The sequence below is a fragment of the Staurois parvus genome, unplaced genomic scaffold (genome assembly GCF_062004578.1).
Source record: "Staurois parvus isolate SC_StPar_1 unplaced genomic scaffold, SC_StPar_1.0 ptg000058l, whole genome shotgun sequence".
Lineage (NCBI taxonomy): Eukaryota > Metazoa > Chordata > Amphibia > Anura > Ranidae > Staurois > Staurois parvus.
The window spans coordinates 588289-613183 of record NW_028317854.1 but is presented as its reverse complement, the minus strand read 5'-3'; the positions used below and the strand labels follow the sequence as shown (position 1 = coordinate 613183).

Genomic DNA, 24895 nt, shown 5'->3' with positions numbered 1-24895 from the left:
CTCTGGCAGTGCTCATCCTGTTCCTCCTTGCAAAAAGGAGCAGATACCGGTCCTGCTGCTGGGTTAAGGACCTTCTATGGCCCTGACCAGCTCTCCTAGAGTAACTGTCTATCTCCTGGAATCTCCTCCATGCTCTTGAGACTGTGTTGGGAGACACAGCAAACCTTCTGGCAATGTCACGTATTGATGTGCTATACTGGAGGAGTTGGACTGCCTCTGCAACCTCTGTAGGGTCCAGGTATCGCCTCATGCTACCAGTAGTGACCGTGACCTTGGCCAAATGCAAAACTAGTAAAAAACAGTCAGAAAAGATGAATAGGGAAAAAAAATGTCAGTGGCCTCCACCTGTAAAACCATTCCTGTTTTGGGGCCATCTCATTGTTGCCCATCGAGTGCACCTGTTGTTAATTTCATTAACACCAAAGCAGTTGAAACTGATGAACAACCCCCTCTGCTACTTCAATCAATATCCTGGGAGTTTAATTGACTTGATGCTATACTCTGATTAAAAAGTCTTCCTTTAATTTTTTTTAGCAATGTAGTTTGTACAACATGGAGATCTATCCACGCTGTAAAGTGCAGACATCTATTTTCAAACATAGTACATGTGGCAAGGTCGGAACCCATCTTCTACAGTGAACATAGGAAACTATGGATTTGCTGTAGATGGAAGCTTTCAGTAAGAGGCATCTCCAAATGTACAAAGTTTGTGGAAGGGCGTATTCCTTTACTCTCATAGACCCTTACTCATCCACCACCTAAATTGATGAGATTGCAGGTCAGGGGGAAACAAAGGATTATTAAAAAGGAGGGCTACAGGGATATGGGGGGAGTGAAGAGGCCACCATTTACAGGAGGAATCCCAAAGGTTAGGAGAATGAGAAAGCGTTGGGCTCAAGATTGCTCTGTGATGCTTTGAGGGAAGCCAGAGGACCAGATCTAAAGGCATAGGCAAGCATGCCTGGGCTTCCAGGGATACCGAGTCCAGCCAGTAATATGATGAATGTAATTTGCATAGTTGGGTTATTTGTGCTGCTATATATTTCCGAAAGTCTGGAACACCCAAACCTCTGCCTTCCAGGAGCATATAGTGTGGCAGTCGACTACCTTTAGTACCACAGATAAAGGTAAAGATTTTCACTTGAAAATTACAGAGTGCTTCCAAAGGAATAGAGATAGGGAGGGTTCGAAAAAAATACAAGAGTTTGGGCAAGACCGTCATTTTCATAGATGCAATCCTCCCCAAACATAAAAGAGTTGCGTCAGTCCATATCTGTACATCCTCAAGCAATTTGGTAAAAGAGCCAGATAGTTAGCCTTATAGAGCATAGACATATAAGGGGTCAGCATAGACATGAAGGAGTACTGGGATCTAAGGCTGTGCAGCACAGGGTCCACTGTGTTGACGTTCATGGCTTACGACTTTTACCAGTTGACCATTCCCAAATCGTGTCAGTAATGAAAACAGATTAAGCAAAGTCATATGGGGAGAGGTGATGAATAGCAATAGATCGTCCACAAACAATGCGCATTTGTGGGGTTGGTCCCCAGTCTATACTCCCAACATATCAGGGTTATGGCGGATTGCAATGGCTACTGTCTCAATGGATCTTATGAATAGAAGGGGTGACATCAGATAGCCTTGTCTGGTCTTGGATGCAATCAAGAAAGTGTCTGATTTATGGCCTCTTAATGCCATTTAGGCTGAAGGTGTACTGTATAAAGAGTGGAGGGAGACTAAAAATGTAGGCCCAAAATTCCATTTAGCTAAAATGCAAAAAAGGTATGGCCAAGAAAGGAAGTTGAATGCTTTACAGATATCCAGCGATAATAACATCCCGTCTGCTTCCACCTCCATCCCAAGAAGAATGAAGCAGGGAGATCAGGTCTATTGCATAGCATACTTGGTCATTCGCCTACCTGTGTGGGAAAAAGCCCTCTTGGTCTGAGTAAATGTATCGATCTAAAAAGAAAAGTAAATGGTTGGCATAAATTTTGGTTAGCAGTTTTAGGTCGTTATTGATAAGCGATATCGGTCTGTAATTAGCCACATTATTCAGATCTTTGTGGGGTTTCAGGATTAATGTATTGTACGCTCGATTGGAATCAGAATCAATCGGACCACCTTGTTGGATTTTATTGAAGTAGGGTGTCAGAAGGAACACTGCTGGATTTTAATGTTAATCAATGTGAGTGCACACTTATTTAATAAAACCATTTGCTGGTTTTACCTATTTTACACTATGTGTGATAGTCGGATCCATCTGGTAAGGATTTAGTGTTGGCACTGTTTATTGGATGTCTTCGCCTATTCACTCACCATCACAACAGATTGGACTTTTTTGAAGTTTTTTAACCTGGGATATTTTGAAGCTCCTCCTACTCTATGTTTTAATCTTTGAAACATTACCTTTCTCAGACTCAACACCTTAGGAAGGGTAACAGGCTGTTTGTTATTCCAAGTGGAGCCAGGAAAGCACAATTATCTACTTCTTGAGCTATTGCATGCTGGATAGTTAATGGATTCAAAGCGCACTTAAGAGCTAGTAGCAGATCAGTTCCTCAAGCTGAGACAGACCATTCTACTAGAAGTGTTTCTACATACTGTGCAACTAATGCTAAAGTGTCTCCTAAGATGATTTGAAAGAGGGCCAGCTGCTCTTGCTCTTCAACTGTCATTGAGCTCCACAGTGCTGATCCAGCCAGACTTACTTCTAATGATATATGGAAGAGAGCTCTGGAATTCTTTGTACCCTGATTTCATTAAATATTTTCTTGCAAGCATTACCTTCCCATGTAGTCAGGTATTAACCATTCATATCCTGTTATGACGGCACCAGGAAGCTGAATAATTGTACTTACATTTTAGTAATTTTCATTTCCTGATGCCTATTAATGGCAGCATGTGCACCCTTCCTATTCTTAAATCTATGAAGAAACTAAACTTTTACAGAGTTCCAACTGATCATGTGGGTTGGATGGGGGTGTGGCACAAACTACCATTTGTATGCTGCTATGGATAGGCAAAGATAGGAAAAGAAAATTATGAAAATGTAACTACAAATTTCCAGTATTTTCCAGGAGTTTTACATCAACTTCCACAGTTTCCATTAGATAGGTAGGATAACATTTACTGAGTTCATAGCATGTATCTGCTCATTCTTTTAGACATACGGCAGCAAGAATATGAAGCGAGTGGGGACAATCCTGCAAAGAGGAATTCTTATTCTAATGCTTTGCTGCTTCCCCTGCTGGGCAATATTTATTAATACAGAGCAGATATTGCTACTGTGCAAACAACAGCCAGATATTTCCAGGTTAGTGTTTCATCATTTTTGTCTTACTTTGTATGATGTACATGAATAAACTATCCTTATAATAATAAAATCCATACACATTCTTTTTCAGGTTAGCACAAAAATATGTGATGATCTTTTTACCTGCTCTACCTGTAAGTTATTTGTTCTTGTACTACACTCTGTCTCTTGTGCCTAGGGCCTGTTTCTATTAATTCACATTTTCTAGTGTAGAATGAAATGTAAAAAAATTTAAAAAACATTTTTTTTTTCTTCCACTTCATAATTATGTGCCACTTAATTGGTGTTAATTGTGTTGGTCTATCACATAAAATCTCAATAAAATACATTTACGTTTTTAGATGTAACATGACAAAATGTGGAAAATTTCAAGGGGTATGAATACTTTTTCAAGGCACTGTATCTGTTTATTCTCAGTGTGCCAAAATGCATATGTAATGGTAGCATTTAATTTTCTTAAATGATTGTGCTAAGGTTTTTATGTGTCTGTGAGACTCTTTGTGGCAACACCTCTGATCTGCATTTGAGTCCCTGAAGAAGGGATTACTGCCAGACAAGGTCTGTCCCAGTTCATGTTTAATGTGTAACAACAGCTACTTCTTGCCAGATGGAAGCATTTGATTGGGATTAGGAATTCTCTAAGCTGCAAAAGTGGCCTTCCATCTCCCTTAGTGACCACCAGTCTGGCTTCTATCTCCTCCTGCTGTCACTCTACTACTTTTAATAAGTTAGTATTAAGCTTCACTGCTGCATTAGCCCTCATGTGGTCTTGCAGAGCCCTTTTAAGGGGACAAGCTAAGATCCATTAATTAAACTGATTATATCACTTGAGTTCCTATAGTGGCACAGCCTTGTTGGTCTTTTTCTTTTCCACACGACGACTCCTGAATTGCCACTGCAAGCTAGGGCATAGTATAATTTTCTTGTTGCTTCCGCAAAAAGAATTTGCAGCATAACTGAGATACAGAATTGACTTCACCATACAGGCTCTCTAACCGAGCCATGATTAGTGCTAGTGTGGTCCATTTTGTAGCTGATCTCATAGCATTGTCTTTCAAAGAGTTAATCTCCAGGTCAGGGAAGTGTGTAAGCACATGAAACAGGTGGGCCACACTCTTCAGTTGATGTTCATGCCATTATACTTTAGTATTCATGCCAAAAATGCTCCCAAGGCTACCATAGTAACAAAATAGGTTCCGCCCTGCATGAAGGATAGGTTTTCCATATCCTGCTGACTACACCAAGTGTACCCAGGGCATAACCAGTGCATGAAAGAATTGAGTAACCACACTTTGTTTTTGTTTTGTTTTTTTTTTTTTGGGGGGGGGGGTCTTTTTACTGGATTTAGAATTTTTGTTACAAAAATAAAAGTATAAACCAGAACAAAATATAAAATATATAATGGACAATATGCAGCTTGTGGATACTTAAACTTTGCTTGCATTGTTAAAACAGACTATTCACAGAGATAAGGCAATTTACAGCAATAGCTCCACATACTGTATATTACAGGTCATACACTTCAGGCAGAAGAGTGTACTATTTCCAATAGTATGATGTCAGACACTTACAGACCTCAGAATGCCAAAGGAGCACTTCCATTAGAGGGGATTATGATATTTATTGGTCATACAGCAATCCGCAAATGTCCCTGCAGATATCTGGATGTCAGGAGAAGTCTATTCCAGAAAGCTGAAAGAGAAGACACTCTGAAAGGGGATATCTGTTCTTTTGTTCCTCGACAGGTACCTCTACCTAATACTATTCTGACCCTCTCCCTATCCAGTGGGGCTCTGTAACTACCTTACTTCCAGGCACACGTAATGATGCAGAAACCCCTATTTGTGGATGGCCACCCAAATTTTGCAGGATTTCGGTATCCAATAAAATCACAGGGGACAATTAGTCCTCAATGGTTTCCTGACAGCCTGAAGAAATGGCACATTGCCACCTTCAGGTTAGATGACAAGTAGATGACATCACTCTGTCTCTTTCTGACAGCAGTGAGTAGATATCTTGTACCTGTGCAGGGAGACAACACCACTTACTGTATGTAGCACAAGCTACTACAATGTATTAGAGCATTCCCAGTGACCAGACTTTTCTACAATGGTAAGCATTTGCTTTAACCAAGCTAGCCCAAATGATTTAAAGTTACAGGAAAACTGGATTTCTGGTTTAGCCTTTACTTGCTTCTTAGTAATATTACAGGCAGGCTGGAGTGCTGCACTACCTAATTGTTGCCAGTAGAGGCAATCACATTGATCAGGTGAGTATAAACCAGGAGTCCCAGGTCCTGATCGTTAATAAGAGACCTGGAACTCTCAGTGAGAGCCTGGTCTCTGTGCTGGGAGTTGTGCTGTGCGGCAAGGTATGCATATATGTGGCCTCACAGGTAAAGACCCATGTCCGAGAGGCTACATATCTGTGTACAGGCGATATCAAGGGATTCATTGAGATTTCCCTATATTGATGGGAGAGTATTACTTTCCTTTAATCTTCTCTTACATTATTAATTGTTTCAGTTATGCAAAATACAATTTTAGCTGGTGAAAATGTTTTGCATCTTTTTTACTTTATTGTGACCAAAGTGTTTTACTGGGTTTGTCCCCATTGGAGAGACTTCTCCTCACATTCTGACATGCTGACCACTGGTTCTGAGGCTAGAAGTAAGGAAAATATTCTTTGATAGAGACACGGACAATAAAAACCAAACAGGTGCTATAATCCTTCTCTAAAAGGTGCTCTCCTGTCTATTGGAGAAATAAAGGGCTAGTGTTAATTAATGCTCTTGTGAAATGCTGCTTGTCCTGCCTTCTCTGCAGTTATGAAAGGGTTACAGAGGGTAACAGGCAGTATAACCTTTGATGTCCACACAGTAACGAGTCGATGATTGATAACCGATGATCTTTTACTGATAACGTGACCATAGTACATGAAGTGTGAATATGAATGTGAATGAATGTGGTAAAACTGGAATACAAACAGAATAAAACAGACATGAGTACATATCTAACTTCCTAGCTATATGCATAACATTCCTCAGTACATAGGAAGGGTACTTACAGACTTTGGGGGTCTAATCGAGCCCATATATGAAGAGGGAACAGCATCCCACATCTACTCACATAGTAGAATTTCTTCAGTCTGAAGAGATGAGGTCACTTCCTCCCAAGTTAGCAAACAGGAAGTCCCTGGCCTTAAAGGGGACAGACACTGCTGAATGCTAAAGAATGCCTTGTGTAATACAAGGCAGCACACTCCCCACCTGGCATAATAATATGCCACTATTAAACTCTTGAAAGGAGTAAAACGACTTCCGTGATGGGTCTAAGGTACACCTTAGGGGTGCCCCGTTTTACTACTCTGACCTCTACTTTCCTGACTCTGCTATCACTGCTAGCATCAGTCCCCACAATGAGTCCAATTGGCCACTCGTTCCTGTGGGCCTGAGAGTCTTTTAGTAGAACAACATCTCCAACTTGTAAGTTGGGCTTGTTGGCTTGCCATTTGTTGCGTGGTTGGAGGGTCGTCAGGTACTCCTGCCTCCATCTCTTCCAGAAGATATCGGCAAGGCTTTGAACTTGTTTCCATTGCTTGGTGTACAAGTCTTTAAGATCAAAGTCCCCGTTGGGAGCTGTCACCATCTCCATCTTCTGGGTCAGCAACGTTGCCGGTGTCAAGACGGTTGGCATCTTTGGGTCAGTAGACACTGGGACCAAAGGTCTGGCGTTCATGATAGCCATGACTTCAGCCGTCAGCGTGGTTAAGACTTCGTGTGTGAGACGAGTAGATCCAATCTTTAGAAGCATTGCATCTAGAATGCGCGAGCTACTCCAATCATCCTCTCCCAAGCTCCTCCCATATGTGAGGCATGAGGAGGATTGAAGATCCAAATGCATCTTTGGTTTTGAAGATAGTTACTTGTCTCTGAGTCTGTTGCAACGATCTTCAATTCTTTGCAGGCTCCAATAAAGTTTGTGCCACAGTCAGAACGAATCTGTTTTGCTGGTCCTCGAAAGGAGAAAAATCTTCTCAAGGCATTGATGAAGCTTGAGGTAGATAGAGACTCAATTACCTCAATGTGAACTGCTCTGGTACTCATACACGAGAAAAGAACAGCCCAGCGTTTGCTCTCTGCACTGCCTCCTCTGGTCTTGCAAGAAGAAATGTTCCAAGGACCAAAAACGTCCAGGCCCACATTTGTGAATGGAGGATCTGAAGCCAGCCTGTCTGGAGGTAAGTCTGACATCTTCTGGACTTCAAGTTTTCCTCTGATTTTCTTGCAAGTTACACATTTGTTAATCACACTGGAGACTAGTCTTTTACCTCCTAGGATCCACAATCCAGCTGAGCGGACTGCTCCTTCAGTGAGGTGGCAACCTTGATGTGCAACTTGCTCGTGGTGGTGTCTTGTCAGAAGAACGGCAACGTGATGATTCTTGGGTATGACAATGGGATGTTTTTCTAGAATAGTCGTATCAGCTGCGAGTAGACGACCTCCAAGTCTCATCACTCCATCTTCATCAAGGACAGGGTTCAACTTTTTGAGCGGGCTGTGTTTAGAAAGGTCTTCTTTCTTGAGAAGACATTGAATTTCTTCCTTAAAGGCTTCCTGCTGAACACATCTGATAATGGTGACATTGGCTTGCTCAAGATAGTCATTGTTACCCTTGTCAACACTGGCTGTTTTGCTGAAGGATCTGGCCAAGCAGATAAGTTTCCCTATGGCGCGGATGAGTGACTTCCAGCTGGAAAACCTTTCGAACTTATATGAGCCAAGACCTTCTCTGGTGGTTAGAGTCTTGTAAACTGCAACTAGAGGTCTTACCTCTTTGTCTTGGTCTGGTTCTACAAGCTGAAAAGTTCCTTTCTGATCAGTCTCTTCAGTTTCTGGTCCAGTCAAGAAGGATGGACCTGTGAACCAGTTAGTCTGTTTGAGGACAGCAGCTGGTACCAGTCTAGCCCCATGGTCAGCAGGGTTCTTGTCTGTACTGATGTGATGCCACTGTTCTGGACTTGTATACTTCCTGATACGTGTTACTCTGTTTGACACGTATGTGTAGAATCTTCTTGAAGCGTTGTGGATATAACCTAAAACAATCTTGCTGTCTGTGTAGAAGTTCACTGCATGGATCTCGATGTCCAGTTCTGCAATGAGTAAGTCTGCTATCTCCGCTACTAGGACAGCAGCACAAAGTTCTAAGCGTGGGACTGTGTGCGCAGGTCTTGGAGCCAGTTTGGACTTTCCCAAGATGAATCCTGCATGGCTTTGTCCCTGAGTGTCTATGACTCTAAGGTAGGCTACAGCTGCTATAGCCACGGTGGATGCATCTGAAAACACGTGTATCTCTCTTCGTTTTGTAACAGACAAAGAAACAGACGTATGGTCTTTGGATGCTAAGTCGCTCAAGCTCCAGCAAAGAGTCTTTCCACAACTTCCACTGCATTTCTTTCTTTTCAGGTAGAGGTGTGTCCCAATCACTTTGTTCCAGCTCAGTTGTAATCTCTCTCAAAAGAGCTTTGCCTTGCATGGTGATGGGTGTTACGAACCCCAAGGGATCGTAAAGACTGTTGACCGTAGACAAGACACCTCGCTTTGTGAAAGGCTTCTCTTCCCTGGATACTCGGAAGGTGAAGCTGTCAGTTTTCAAGTCCCAACTAAGCCCTAAGCTTCTTTGAAGGGGTGGTGAATCTGTACCTAGATCTAGGTCTTTGAGGTCTTTTGCACGGTCTTCTGCTGGGAATGCTTCCATGACTTTGCTGTTGTTGGAAGCCACTTTGTGCAGTCTTATGTTAGATTCTGCTAGCAAGTCTCTAGTGCTTTTCAAAATGTTAATGGCTTCTCCACTACTGGAGAAGGAAGCAAGTCCATCGTCTACATAAAAGTTTTTCATAACAAATTGTTTGGCTTCAGGGTTGTGTCTGTCACCTTGCTGCGCTGCTCGTCTCAAGTTGTAGATAGCAACAGCTGGTGAGGGACTGTTCCCAAACACATGTACTTTCATTCTATACTCTATGATACCTTTGTTGAGGTCGTTGTCTTCATACCATAGGAACCTCAGGTAGTCTCTGTGGTCTTCACGGACAAGGAAACAGTAGAACATCTGCTGTACATCTGCTCTTACTGCAACAAGTTCTCTTCGGAATCTGATAAGGACTCCAAGAAGTGTGTTGTTCAGGTCTGGTCCGTTGAGAAGTACATCATTAAGGGAAATACCTTCATGCTTTGCACTGGAATAAAATACTACACGTATCTGACCTGGTTTTTGAGGATGGTACACTCCGAATATTGGCAAGTACCAGCGTTCTTGTGTTTCATGCAGTGCTGGTGCTTTTCAGCTTGATCATTGTCAAAGATCTTCCGCATGAATTCTTGGAAGTGTTCTTTCATGTCTGGCTTTCTTTCAAGAGTACGCTGCAATAGCGCAAGGCGTTTCTCTGCTAGCACTCTGTTGTTGGGAAGACGATGCCGTGGTGTACGGAATGGTAGTGGGGCTACCCAACTGCCTGCTTTGTCTTTGAAGACTTCTCTGTCCATGATCTCAAGGAAAAGGTTATCTTCAACAGATGGTGCTAGTTTGTCATCATCTTGAGTTCTCTCAAACACTTTGTGGCCTAGCTGATCTGAATCTTCAGCTGAGGCTGTATCTTCCAGGAACCTCTGGATGTTCTGGGGATGTGTTGGGTTAGATAGTTTCTCTTTAATCTGCATGCTGTTGTTACATGGGCAAAGACATGATGTGCGACCGTTCTGCAGCAGATTTGTTCTGTAGACATTCACCTTTGCGGGTTTGTGAAGTCCGTCCAGACATACATTTCCAACGATAACCCATCCAAGATCAAGACGTTGAGCAAATGGTGCATTGTGTGGCCCATTGTATTGTTCTCTGACCTTGTGCACTCTCAGCATGTCTCTTCCTAGTAGAAGGACGATTGCAGCATCTGGGTTGAGTGTTGGGATCTTGTCTGCTATTCACATGAGATGAGGATAGTGGTGTGCCACTTCAGGTGTGGGATTCTCTGACCTGTCATCTGGTATCATGTCACATTCTATGAGGATAGGAAGAGTCAGCTGCGTCTTTCCATCTAATGACTAGATCGTGTAGTTGTTTGCTCTTCTCCCTGATGTCTCTATAACTCCAGAACATGTCTTCAAGGTATATGGAGTTGAACTTCCTTTGTCCCCGAAGAGGTCAAAGAACTCTGTCTTTGCTAGAGACCTGTTGCTTTGTTCGTCTAGGACTGTATACATCTTCACTGCCTTTTCTCTGACACCGTTGGGATACACTTTGACTAAGCATATCTTGGAGCATGATCTAGAGAGTCCTGATTCTGTACAGATCTCAGTGCACTTTGAAGTTATCGCTGGTGTTGCACTTTCTTTTTGCTCCCCACCATGATCTTCTTGAGTTGCTGGAACTTCTGATCTCCATGGTGGTGGTCCTGGGAGCAGTGCTGACAGATGTCAGTCATTGTTGCATTCTGTGCACCGTATTTCTCTCTTACAGTCTTTTGCAAGATGTTGCATTGAGGCACAGCATCTGGAACAAATGTGATTGTCTTTAAGGTAAGCCTTGCGCTCCTCTAATGTCTTACTTCTGAAACTGCGACATTTTCTTAGTGGATGAGGCTTGTTGTGTATTGGGCACGGTTTGTCTGGATCCTCAACTTCCTTGCTTGTGTTGTCTTCCTGATTGGCTGCAGCCTCAGGCGGGACTTCTGTCTTCCGCACAGACACTGTTGCTCTGCATTCTTTGTAGTGTACTGGCAGCTGCTTCTCTGTCCTTGGGGAGCTTGCAACTCTCTTGTTCAGGAAGGCGAAGCTTGGGTCATTGCGTGTCTTAGCTTGGTCTACAACGAATTCAGCGAGGAAGACAAACGGTGGAAATGCAACTCGATAGTGTTTATTGTATCTGGATGCTTGAGAGACCCACCTTTCTTGCAGGTTGAAAGGGAGCTTCTCGATTATGGGCTCTACTCCATGTGCTGTGTCTAAGTATAAGAGACCTGGCAGAGTTCCACTAGTCTTTGTTGCTTCTATCTCTAGGAGTAGGTCTCCGAGCTCACTCAGTTTCTGATTGTCTTTGTTTGTAATTTTCGGGCAAGTTTCAGTTTTCTTTAAAAGTGCTTTTTCAATTACTTCAGGTGACCCATAGCAGTCTTCCATTTTCTGCCAGACCATCGCAAGTCCTGCTGTTGTGTCATGGACATGCACTGACCTGATTCTTTTGGCCTGCTCTGAGGACTCTGGTCCTAGGTATTTGGCGAGTAGGTCGAGCTTCTCTCTGTCTGTCAGCTCTAAGTTTTGGGTGCTGCTTAGGAAGGATGACCTCCAGGCCCAGTAGTTTTCAGGACGATCGTCAAAACTTCAAGAGACCAGTGCTCACCATCTCACGGCGCATCAGGTATTTTGACACATCTGTAACTCTTGCTGTGTCAGGTGCGTTTGTTCTGGGTACAAACACGGGACTACTGGCTGATAGTGACTGATGGGTTCGTTGAGGTATTTGACTAAGTCTATTTTGGTCAGATGGTTGCTCTCCTCTATTGTACTCTAGATTTGGTCTTGCATGAGGAGAGGTTATATCGCCATCTACTTGGTTTCTTAGCGTGTTGGCGGTTTGGTATCTGAGCCCGTGATTGGTTGACTTATCACGTGGTGGTTCAGGTTCAGTCTTGTAGTGATGCGTAACATCAAAGCGGTCTGCTCCCAACTAAGTCCTTGATGGTTTCGGTGCGTCACTAGGCTGTTTATCAGGGTACAGGGTTGCTTGTGATTGCACGTACTCACGGGTGCGTTGGAATGTACTGAGAGGTATTATCGGGGTTTCCAGTACATCGCTCTCTACAAACTGAATATCTGCAGCTCTCGCGAGAACTTCGGCTTCAGCTATGGCTGCTGCAGCTATTTTCTGTTGCTGAAGTATGTGTAAAGAGGCTTGTACTTCTGCCTTTCTCCTAAGCGTTTCTGCTTCTCTCCTTTTTATTTCAGCTTCCCCTTCGGCTTGTCTCTTTTTTATTTCAGCTTCCCCTTCGGCTTGTCTCTTTTTTATTTCAGCTTCCCCTTCGGCTTCTCTTCTGCTGCTCTTCATCTAAGTAGCCTTGTCTTTCATAAGCTCTGCTTCCCGTATGGCATAGGAGGCCATGGCGCATGCGGCCTCGGCCTTGGCTTGTGCCCTGGCGGCGATAGCGCTGACTGAAGACAAGTTTGTGACGTTTGAATGTTTTGAGCTCATGCTTTTACTTCTGGTTGCTCCAGCACTGACTCACAATAGGTCTGATACGTTTGAATGCCTGGAACTTGAACGCTTAGATCTGGCAGTTTCTGCTTTGGCTGACAACAGATCCGATTTGTTATAAGTTCTCGGCGTGCTGTATTGTGACCTAGTTTCCAGCGTACTGTGCCTATTTTCTTCCTGTTCGCACGAGATTTTAGGAAGGGTTAATTTAGTGATATCTTTCATATCTTTCTCTGTGTCTGCGTTCTGCATTGTGCTTGAGTGGAGTACACAGCGTGTTAATGATGGCTGCTTGTCTGTTCAGCACACAAAGCTGAGTTAGTTTCACTTTGCTATGCCTAGACTGGCTGTGCTGTGGGAATTTCACACACACGTGCTGCTGTATTAACAGTTAAGAGTCTTTTCTGTGTTGTGGGGCTTGCTGTAGCATTTTCACACAATGTGATCTGAAGTAACTGTGTAAGTCTTTTTACTGTCCTGCCTTCTCTGCAGTTATGAAAGGGTTACAGAGGGTAACAGGCAGTATAACCTTTGATGTCCACACAGTAACGAGTCGATGATTGATAACCGATGATCTTTTACTGATAACATGTGACCATAGTACATGAAGTGTGAATATGAATGTGGTAAAACTGGAATACAAACAGAATAAAACAGACATGAGTACATATCTAACTTCCTGGCTCTATGCATAACATTCCTCAGTACATAGGAGGGGTACTTACAGACTTTGGGGGTCTAATCAAGCCCATATATGAAGAGGGAACAGCATCCCACATCTACTCGCATAGTAGAATTTCTTCAGTCTGAAGAGATGAGGTCACTTCCTCCCAAGTTAGCAAACAGGAAGTCCCTGGCCTTAAAGGGGACAGACACTGCTGAATGCTAAAGAATGCCTTGTGTAATACAAGGCAGCACACTGCTTTTGCTATTTTAATGCATTTTACACAAACAGGTGGCGTTTAACCTGCTTTGCCTGCAATTCAAATGCACCTCAATAGTACATGCTGCATCCAAAAGAACAACATAAAGCAGGTCAAATGCACCCTCTAAACTGCTCAATTAACATCAATAGGATTTTTCTGACCTGTACTTCACATGCGTTCCAAACAGATGTCAAATGCAAGAAAGCAACGCCTGTCAACATGAGTCCTTGCCCTGACTTCTGATCCCTGAGATCAGAAGTCAGGGTAACGCCTGTCATCATGAGTGCTTGCCTGACTTCTGATCCCAGGGATCACCATCACCAGTGAGGGGAAAGTCTTACACAACAGGGGCACAGACAGCAATAACATCCTACTTTCTTTTTCATTATGTCTGTGCTCAAGTGTACTTTATATGCTTCTACTTTTTATTACAGGCAGTATTTCTTCAGCAACTGCAGATCAGATATTTGCAAATTCAGGTAAAATTGCTATAAAGTTGAATTTACATTCTATATCATATTAGTTTCAATTGAAGGCATTTTCTTCCATTTAACACATTTAATTCTTATATATGAAGAATTATTTTATATGAAGAATTATTTTACTCTGAAGTGTCACATAAGTGTGGTTGGGTATATTATAATGAATTGTATAGAATAGGAGGTTCCAAGGACAGACAATGAGATTAAGGATTCCATGGCCTGCAAGGCCACAGGGAAATTATTGCTATTACCATACCTGCATGTCTGCAGATAATGTTGAGGAGCCTGAAGATCACAGGGACTGGCAGAAATATATAGGCTAAGTTGCAGACCCAACTGAATGTCAGCACATCCTCTGCCACCAAGAATCTCATTCGAGCCAGGAAGTGAGTGCAACTAATGTTCATGTTACCATCAGGTTGAGATCCTGATAAATTTATTTGTTGCACATCCACTGAAAGGCTTGTTGGTTTAGAGACCATTCCTTGCTGTCCAAGACTTTGAGACTTACATGTCTGATTGTATAAAGCAATGAAGTTGGACCAGTTCTACTGGGCCTAAACTTGAATTGGAGATACCATCTTTGTGTTCCTCCTTGACAGCAAAGATAGAACATCGCCATCTTGTCTATCTGGAGCATAGTCAAAGCTCCCAGGATGTGTTTCCAAAATGCCTTTGGCTCTGACCTTGGACTAGGAGGTTGTTGAGGTTATCACCCCAACAAAGTGAAGAAAATTTCTGACCTGATGATTGGTAGGTCAGAACTCAGCTTATGACATTGGCTTTAGCCACCACCAAGGAGACTGTCTCAAATGTGGTGTCAACCTGAGCCATAGAGCTGAGCTGACCATAACAGAGTACAACATGGCTCTAGAGAAACAGAATATTGTATCTATAGTGGTCTTATCAACGGAGTCACCAGTCTGGCTTTATCACCAGTCATCTTCATTTTATCCAGGAACCAAAGAACGATAGAGACTTTGTTAATGGTCAAAAGTTCAGTTTTCACCATTCCTGCCAAGTTACAAATTGCCTTGACTGTTAAAATGCACTCCAAGGCTGACTCACAATTACTATCTAAAAGGTATTATAGATCTTCTTAATTTCCATATTCATTCTTCTGTCCAAGTCATCTCTAAAGGATACTGAATCTGTTGAAAGGGTAACACATCTGGCCAGTTTGATGACATAAGCCAAAGGTGCTCAATCTAGGCAACACCTCATTCCCTTTGAACGGGAACCACTTCCCCCCATTCAATAAAATTACTTCTTAATTTTATTTTATGGTAATAAGGAATTCTTTAACTGTAGATAAATATCTCCTTGATTTTAAAAGCTACTACATTGACTACTCCACCAAATGATATCTCAGCTGTCTTAACTAAAGGCTGGACCAAAGTGAAATCAAAACTTCAAACCACAGATTCCTCCAAAGGAGACTCTTCTCTTAAAAGGGATGCTGGTGAAGGTTCCTTGGCTGACTGCTTCTGAGGCAGAGATCATTATTATTATTATTATTATACAGGAATTATATAGCACCAACAGTTTGCTCAGCACTTTACATTATAATGGGAGACAATACAGCAACAATACAGTTCAATACAAGAGGGATAGGAGCGCCCTGCTCCTTGTAGCTTACAATCCAGGAGATGAACTTTAAACAGATGTAGTTGATTGACTAAGCTGACAATTATCAAATAGAGAGCTTCACAGTCAGTTGGATCAGAGATGCCTCAAGAAATTGACCCCCACTAGAATGGAACTTTTAACCACTTGCCTACTGGGCACTTATACCCTCTTCCTGCCTGGGCCAGTGTTCAGCTTTCAGCGCTGTCATACTTTGAATGACAATTGCGCGATCATGCAACACTGTACTCATATGAAATTTTTATCATTTTTTTTCACACAAATAGAGCTTTCTTTTGATGGTATTTAATTGCCACTGTGTGTTTTATTGTTTGCCCTATAAACAAAAAAAGAGCAAAGAAAAAGTTTTTCTTTGTTTCTATTATAAAATTTTGCAAACAGGTAATTTTTCTCCTTCACTGATGTGCGTTGATGAGGCTACACTGATAGGCAGCACTGATGGGCACGGATAGGCAGCACTGATGGAGCACTGATTAGTGGCATTGATAGGCAGCACTGATAAGCTGGCACTGATGATGCGGCACTGATAGGCGGCACTGATGGGTGGCACTGATGGGTGGCACTGCTGGGCAACACTGATGGGTGGCACTGCTGGGCACAGGTGGGCAGCACTGCTGGGCACTGATCATCAGGACACTGATCATCAGTGTCATGATGATCAGTGCCAATCACTTCTCTGACAATTGCTGGTTATCGGCAGTATTTTCCTCACGCTGTGACAGCACGAGGAAAGTGCAGCTGATAACCAGCAACTGTATTAACCCAGTGATCTGCTGTGTCATTGGACACAGCTGATCCCGTAGTAAAAGGCCGCTGTGATTGCCCATTTACCGTATCACGTGATCAGCTGTGTCCGTACCACACAGTGATCACCAGCAGCACCAGGTGCGCGCCGCTGGGGGTGCTCAGGGGGCGTGTTCTGGGATGACAATTATGGGCATCGGCCCAAAACTAGACACCTTCATGAACTTGGCTGGTTTCTAGGTGAGCTTATGGTTGCTGACTCACAGAGGAGCTGAAGGACTGTAGGCATAATAATGAATACAGTTAAAGCTGTACCCTGGGAAGAAAATGTATGACCTCTCAGTACTGGTGATTTCATACCTCACTGCAGTATTCTTGTTTTTTCTTTCCCCCTTGTTTCATCTGCGAAAAATCCAGTTTGCATTTTTTTAAGTTCTTCATTCCTTGTGACATCCATGTAAGACCAGTGACTACTATGCTGTGTATCCCCCTGGCCACCAGTCTTATCTCTTCCCCACTGTAGTTCTTTCCAAGGAAGTGGTAATTACATCGCCACTCGCTGTATTGGGTGGATCCAGGAGTCTAAGACTCCCAATCTGAACTACCCACTGATGCAGCATCATTTGATTGACATGCCCTACCCTGCCTCCACCTAACAACTGTCTATGTATTTTCTCCATCAGCTCTAATGAGCAGAGCCCTCTGATTCCTCCCGTATTCAATTGTAATGTAACTGTACTGTTTGTAAAATGGTGAGAAAACTGTTGACGCTATATAAATCCTGTATAATAATAATAATGCCAGGAGGTTCCCAGTCTGTTCCACCTCCTATAATCTAACACATAGACTGATAAGTTCAGGAGTCTCCAGGACGGTCACAGATCACAATGCAGAAGGGTAGGACACAGCTGGGGATCTGCAGGTAGCCGAACAGGCTCAGTCAGTCCTATATTTGCATGTTAAAATGTACCTGCCCACATTAACACATCTATGCCCGTTAACTACATTTCCTGTTGCATTATGGGAACTGCAGTTTCTCATTCGTGCAGTGTTAGAACATAATGTGAGGCAGCTGAAGCTGTTATTTTAAGAATTGGAGAGATGACATCACAGATATTGCAGTTGATGTTTCTCCTAATGGTGATATTTATAAATTAGATACAAAATGTTTTTGTTGTTTTGGCAATTCAAGAAAATTCAGTGGCACAATTGACAAACCACACTCTCACCCTCAGAGCATTGAAGGGTTAATGCACAATCTGCAGAAGCAATAAAGGGTTAATGCAAACCAGGCAGAAGCACTAAAGGGAGAAGCACTGGGATGCGATAGAACAATAGGCAGAAGCTCTGCAAGGTTAATGCACACCAGGCAGATGAATTAAAAGGTTAAAAATAGGTAGAAGCCTTAGGCTCCTTTCACATGGGCTGAATCCACCTGCTCAACAGGGGATCTGTCTCCTGATTCCCAATGAGCAGATGGATGACAGACCTGTGTCTGCTTCGCTTAATCAGAGTAGGCATAGCCCGCTTTCCTCTATGGGTGGTCAAATGTAAACAGACCACCTGTTCATCTACATCCGATCATACTGTCAACTGATCTACTAGTCAGATGGGGAACGGATACCTGTCCAGATCGGATGCAAGTGGGTGTAAACGGACACATGTTGCTTTAAATCTGACACTCCACAGAGGGCAATGGATAGTCCAATTGTGTCCGCCTGAAAAACGGACAGGCAGACCCAATCAGTCCACCCGTGTAAAAGAGGACTTAGCTTTGTAAAAATCAACAGGCACCTTAGGCTATTAGTTCATGCATCAGCAGTACTGTAGACACTAGCCACAATATTTTACCTGCAATTCATGGACAGAGTTAAGCAAAAACAGTCAGGAACTGTGAAAAAACAACAGAACCCAAATGTGATGCATACTCTAAGCAGTAAAGCACATAACAGCACATACCTGAAGGAAACTCTTAGTAGAGTATAACAGTAGCGGAATACCCTTGTTGTGCACCAAGTGGCACATAGAAAGCATGGAAGTACGATGCATGTTCCAAATGTTGCACCATGATGGAAGAGGCTCTTGTGAAATCCATAGAGACCAGCAACCTACAACCCCAGAATCCTGCTAATGGGGCAGGTTTCCCTCATATAGGTGTTTTCCTGTCTGTACAGAGGGGACTTTGGAACAGTAAAGGCTGGACCTGTGCAGCTGGCCAGATGAACCCAACAAGGTGAAGGTAAACATAAAAAAGTCTTCTAAGTAACAATATAACTGGCTGAGCAGTGAGGAAAAAAAGGTAGAGTACTGCTTTGTGGTGAGTGTTTCATTTATAGTATAGTATAAGCGGTCCTATCATTGGAGCTATACCCAGGTGTGTATGCTGTCGAGCTTGTGCTAGGAAAAATAGTCTGGCTGCTTTAGCGTCCGCTCACACATCTGCACTTATTTTTAATTATTTCACTTTTATTCTTGTCTTTTTAGTCATGGAAAAGCATGAGAAAAACATGCAAATATGCACCAAAAAAAATGACAGCTTTATAGCGATGGTTCAGCATACTGTATCTTAACCTGCCAGCTCTGTTTCACTTACGAGTTCTAGAACATCTTCGGTCAATAGACCTGATAGAGAGCACACCTTTTACCTTCACATCTTGTGAGACCTTGCTTTTCAGGTGGTCTATAGGCAAATCCTGTGCCATGTCTGAGAAACACTTAATGGTGTCTTAGCAAGTGAGCCCTTGGAACCTGCGCCACTCCCGACCCACCCAGCTGCTATTACACCAACAAGTATAGGCTGTGCTCACTGCCTCTTTGAGGTCTAGTCCAGTACCCTGCTTCTGTTCGGTAAATTATTTTACTGAAAATGACCTTAATTATCGTTACAGCACAAATTACATTTTTTAAAAAATATAACAGATTTAAACTGCACACGTCCTGATTTCAAATACTGGCATGGCTAATACAGACCCTGCACCATAAAAGCTAACAAGAAAGGTTTATTGTGATGTTACAAGCTATGTGTTGTTCCCATTGGATCACCCTCTTCCAGCAGAGATGTCTGATTCCTGATAGATGTCATGACGAACTCTGTAACAGAGGAACCTGCAAAGGAGAAGGGTACCATATGGGCACCAGTTCCTGCTGCATGTCCTCCATCTGTTTCACATACTCTCCCTTCTAATTAGCTTGAACCACCCATTAAATAGTCTGGCAAAGGGGTGGGATACATCCATCCAAATACTGAACATAACAGGGACCTTACAACCAGAACTAGCAAGTTGGTGTAAACCCTGACCTCCAACTTTTGAACTTGACAAAGCCGGACAGTTTTCAAAGAGGCAAAATGCAGCTTGAACAGCAAAAAGTGTGTAACCAGTGGAAAGTAGACATGACCATATGAGTGTGGTTTAAAGATACACTAGCAAACCCAAACATTTTTGAAGAGAATACCGTGAATAAACATACTGTAAAACCATATGTATATATGTATAGCGACTAACAACTGTTTAGACAAATAATACTATATGTTATGTACAATATAGAGCAAGAGTTAGGGCTGTGTAATGCACAATGTGCAAGGGTCAGGAATACATAGCACACAGAGTGCTGCAGATAGTGCCATGTTTAGGAATACATAATGCAGGGGTCCGGCATGTTTAGTACACAGGGTACAGGGGCCCAGGGTGTGAAATGCAAATAGTTCAAGGGTCATAAGTATGTTATGCACAGAGTGCCACAGTTAGTGCCAGGCTTAGGGGTACATAACACCTATAGAGCAGGGGTCAGGACTAAATAATGCACAGAATTCAGAGGACAGGAGTGGTAATGCATAGTAAGGGTCAGGAGTACAAAACTAAAAGAGTGCAGGAGTGGGTAACATATTATAGGGGTGAAGAGAGTGCAGAATTCCCCCCGCAAGCAATACTCATCTCCATTTTACCTCCTCAGCAAAAATCATCACTTCCTCCTCCAGAAAAAAACTCAGCACTAATCTGCAAGCTTACCTCAGTCCTCCATCCCAACAGAAATCCTCTCCCTCTGCTAGCACCTCCCCCAAATCCCTCCTACCAGCACAAGCCCCCAGACAATTTCCCCTCCTAACATGAATCCTCTCCCCTCCAAGCACAAATCCTTCCCCCAACCCCTTCTCCCAGCAAAAATATCCCCCCCCCCCAATATTCCCCCAATTCCTTCTACCAACAAATTATCTTCCCCTTTCTTGTTTAATTCCTTCCTCCAAATCCCTCATTCCACTATGAATCCCCCAACATCCTCTTAGCACAAATCCTCCCATCCCCAGCACATATACTTCTCCGTAAATTGCCCTTCCCAACACAAATCTCCCCTCCCAGTAAAAACCCCCTACAAATCCTCTTTCCCCCCTCAATCGCTCCTCCCACCAAATCATCTTTCCCCTTAGCAGAATCTCCCCCCAAATCCTCTTCCCTTTCCAGCTCAAATCTATGTAACCCCCTTCCAGCACAACTCATCCCCCAAAATTCCTGCTCCCACCACAAATCCTCTTCCCCCTTCTAGCCCAAATGCCCCCCAAAATCCCCCCTTCTAACGCAAATCCCTCCTTCCCTCAATCCACCCCTCCCAACACAAATCCTCGTCTCCTTTCTAGCACAAATCCTGCCCACAATCATCTCCCCTCCCAGCACTTTTCCTTCTGAATCCCTCCTCCCACCAAATCTTCTTCCCCTTTGGCACAAACTCCTTCAAATCCTCTTCCATTTCCAGTACAAATATATATACAACCCTCTTCCAGCATAAATCCCCCCCAATCTCCCTCCCACCACAAATTCTCTTCCCCCTACCAGCACAAATGCCCCCTGAAATCACCCTCTTCTAGCACAAATCACCCCAATCCCCCTTCCCACCACAAATCCTTTTCCCCTTACCAGCACAAATGCACCCACAAATTTCCCACTTTTAGCACAAATCCTCCCACACTAACTCCTCCTAGCACAAATCCTTTTCCTAGCCAAAATCCTCTCCACAACACCCTCCCCTTCTAGCACAGACCCTCTTCTTTCCCAAATCTCCCCCAGAACAAATTACACCCCCCAGTCACTGTTCTCAGCATAAATTCACAACCAACAGAAATCTTTGTAACTTGCATCACATCCCCAGTACAATTTTCAGACCTCCAATACTTTAGTTCATTCATATGCAGACAAGGTAATCAGATCATGTACATACAAATTTGCATATGAATACACCCTGATCTCAATGTATAGGGGCAGAGCCTTTGAAGGACAAAGATCCTACACACTGCAAAGCAGGACTTAGCTGAAGAGGTAGGGCAGTCCCACCCAATCTGGGACTTTTGGGAGTAATGCCTAACCCCCTTTTTTACACATATGAATAGGAAGATGTATTTCAGCTTTCTAACACAATAAAGCAAAAGTGCAGCAGCTAATTTCAGGAAACATATGGCAATATACAGTATATAGCAATAGCCAACCAATCTTAGGTCTCACCAACTGCAGCTAGTATGAAAATTCTATTAATAGCACTTTAAGGCCTTATAAGAGCCTTACCTGTATTTATAAAATGTCATTTATTTTCATGTAGAATGATGCAAACATATGTTTTCTTTTTCTAGGGTATTTTGTGGCCTCAGGTTTTCATTGGTGTAGCAGCAAACATCTTCAATGCTGTTATCAATGCTATTTTCATGTATGGTCTCAAGATGGGATTGGAGTAAGTATGCCACATTTAGTTTTAATTTTCACTGTTATTTTCAGAACACCCTACAACCAATATTTTACAAGAAATGTACCCAGTCACTTCACAAATGAACAGTGACACTGGAATGCATGGATTGAGTTTTCTACCTTCTGAATAGTGTAATAGTTCAATTTTAAACAGTATACAGAGAGGATACAAAGTGAGGGACAGTGATCAGAGTGGAGGAAGATGCTTCCTTCAACTATAGACCATTTACGCTAAAGTAACAATGCTTCAAGAAAACCTGTCATGAAAGAAATAAGGTGGCTGTCACTTTTCCCCCTGACTGGAATGCTAGTCACAATTTCAGATATTGTTTTTTCATATTTTAAAATACTGTATTTTAAACACTGTCCGTTTTCAGATCAGTAACGTTAGAGACACTAGTCTTTAACTGTAATCCAGGAAAGTGACTGAAAGTACTAAAACCAGAAAATAAGCATAACAGCCAGACAACTGACAACTTGCATTTTCAGAAAGAGAGATCAGCAATGGCAGCTTTCAGGTTTCCTTCATAACAAGTTTGCTATAACTGTATAGGTGTAGATGCAGAATCATGGTGATCAACACCCAGCTGAGTCTAAATGGTTTCTGAGGATTAAAATGTATTTTATGGGGCTAATAAAGTAAAGTTTATACACATCTAATCAGTTTGGGATGTACTGATTATCAAATACAGACTAGGGGTAGATGCACCTGAACCTGGTGGAATATGGAGTGGAGAGACGAGTAAAGCCCCTTTCACACGATTAGTCCAACTGGGTCTGCCTGTCCATTTTGCAGGTGGACCCAATTGGACCCTCTGTTCTCCTCTAATGGAGCGGTGGATGTAAACGGACTTGTGTCCATTTACACCTGCCTACCACTGATATACTAAAACAAATGAAAGGGGAACCATTCCCCTCTGTCTAGGTTGATCGTATCGCAGAGCAGTCAGGTGTAAACAGACAGCCAGTCTGTTTACATCCGTAAATGTACATTTGGTCTGTTTACATCCGACTGTCCATATAGCACAGTGGGCTGTGGTATGTCCGCTTTGTATGAAATGAGCAGACATGGACCTGTCATCCGCCCACTCCACTCTGCTCAGTGGTGGATCAGTGAACAGATCCCCCTGTGATCAAGTGGATTCTGCCCTGTGTGAAAGAGGCCTAAGGGAATACAAGTGGCCATGTAGCCCCAATTCTGAATGCACATCTTGCTTTAGCTTTGCAAGATGCTACAATACAAATAACTATTCCTTTTATCATTATTTATTAATTGTCTAACATTGGGGTGTCCAAACTGCAGCCCATCGGCAGCATGCAATCCACAATGGCTATGAATGCAGGCCAACACAAAATTGTAAACTTACTTAACCACTTGAGCTCCAGAGGATTTACCCCCCTTAATGATCAGGCCTTTTTTTGCTGTTTGGCGCTGCACTAATTCAAATGATAATTGCGCGGTCATGCAATGCTGTACCCAAACGAAATTTACGTCCTTTTTTTCACACAAATAGAGCTTTCTTTTGGTGGTATTTTATCACCTGTGTGCTTTTTATTTTTTGCGCTATAAACAAAAAAACCACAAAACTTTTGAAAAAAAACAATATTTTCTACTTTCAGCTATAAAAAATATATCGTAAACTCAAAGTTAGTCATAAATTTAAGCCAAAATGTATTCTGCTACATGTTTTTGGTAAAAAAAAATCCCGTGCATTAGCGGGCAAACTGGCGCTATCTAGGAGGGGTGCTAACACTATCGGAAGTCACCAGTGACACTAATACAGTGATCAGTAAAAATCTGTTCACTGTAGTCAATGACACTGGTGACAGGGCAGTGAAGGGGTTAACTGGGGGGGGGAGGGGGGCGATCAAGGGGTTAGACGGGATTATTGGTGTACTAGCGGGCAATCTGGCGCTATCTGGGAGGGGCGCTAACACTATCGGAAGTCGCCAGCGACACTGATACAGTGATCAGTAAAAATTGGTTCACTGATCAGTGACACTGGTGACAGGGCAGTGAAGGGGTTAACTGGGGGGGGGGCGATCAAGGGGTTAGACGGGACTACTGGTGTATTAGCGGGCAAACTGGCGCTATCTGGGAGGGGCGCTAACTCTATCGGAAGTCGCCAGCGACACTGATCAGTAAAAATCGGTTCACTGATCAGTGACACTGGTGACAGGGCAGTGAAGGGGTTAACTGGGGGGGGGGGGCGATCAGGGGGTTAAATGTGACCTAGGTGTGTTCTAACTGTAAATGTGTAGTGTTTTACTCACGTTTACGGTTTCTTCTTCTCTGTCTGGAACGGAATGTGTCCAGGCAGAGAAGAATGACATCATATCCTGCCCTGTGTAAATGTCAACACAGGACAGGATAGGACAGGGACCGATCATGTGATTTCAGCCAGAAATCACTGGCTGAAATCTAATGATTGATCCGGGATCGAATCGTGTCACCCGCGGGTCGGCGGGAGCACACGCGCGTGCCCCCTACCCGCGAATGTGTCGGGAGCGCGGAGCACGTTTTAAAACGTGCTTTTGCGCTCCACTGCCGCCCTGCACACGTATATATACAGTGGCAGGGCGGCAAGCGGTTAAAATAAAAATGTAGATTTGTTTGGAATTTTTTTGTAAAAATGTGTTTACACTTAAAGAACACATGTGATTGAAGAAAAACCTGACAGTGTCTCTTTACTAGACTTTTATAATTTTATTTTCCCAAAGGAAAATATCTCACAATCAAGCCTTATTCACATCATCAGTTTTAGGCAACACCTATATTTGTTAGCAACTATTTTCAAAGATAAAGCACAT

The 24895-nt window shown here is 43.0% G+C and overlaps 1 protein-coding gene across 2 annotated transcripts in view; it reads left to right on the top strand.

Moving 5' to 3' along the window:
- The window catches only part of LOC149469840 (multidrug and toxin extrusion protein 2-like), a 124166-nt gene that overhangs the window by 36830 nt on the left and 62441 nt on the right, over positions 1-24895 (top strand). For both annotated transcript variants that reach the window (XM_089668439.1, XM_089668438.1), the window contains exons 4-7: positions 3169-3317; positions 3409-3451; positions 13920-13964; positions 21973-22070. In XM_089668439.1, coding sequence (XP_089524565.1) covers positions 3169-3317; positions 3409-3451; positions 13920-13964; positions 21973-22070 — 335 coding nt within the window. The remainder of the gene's footprint in view (positions 1-3168; positions 3318-3408; positions 3452-13919; positions 13965-21972; positions 22071-24895) is intronic.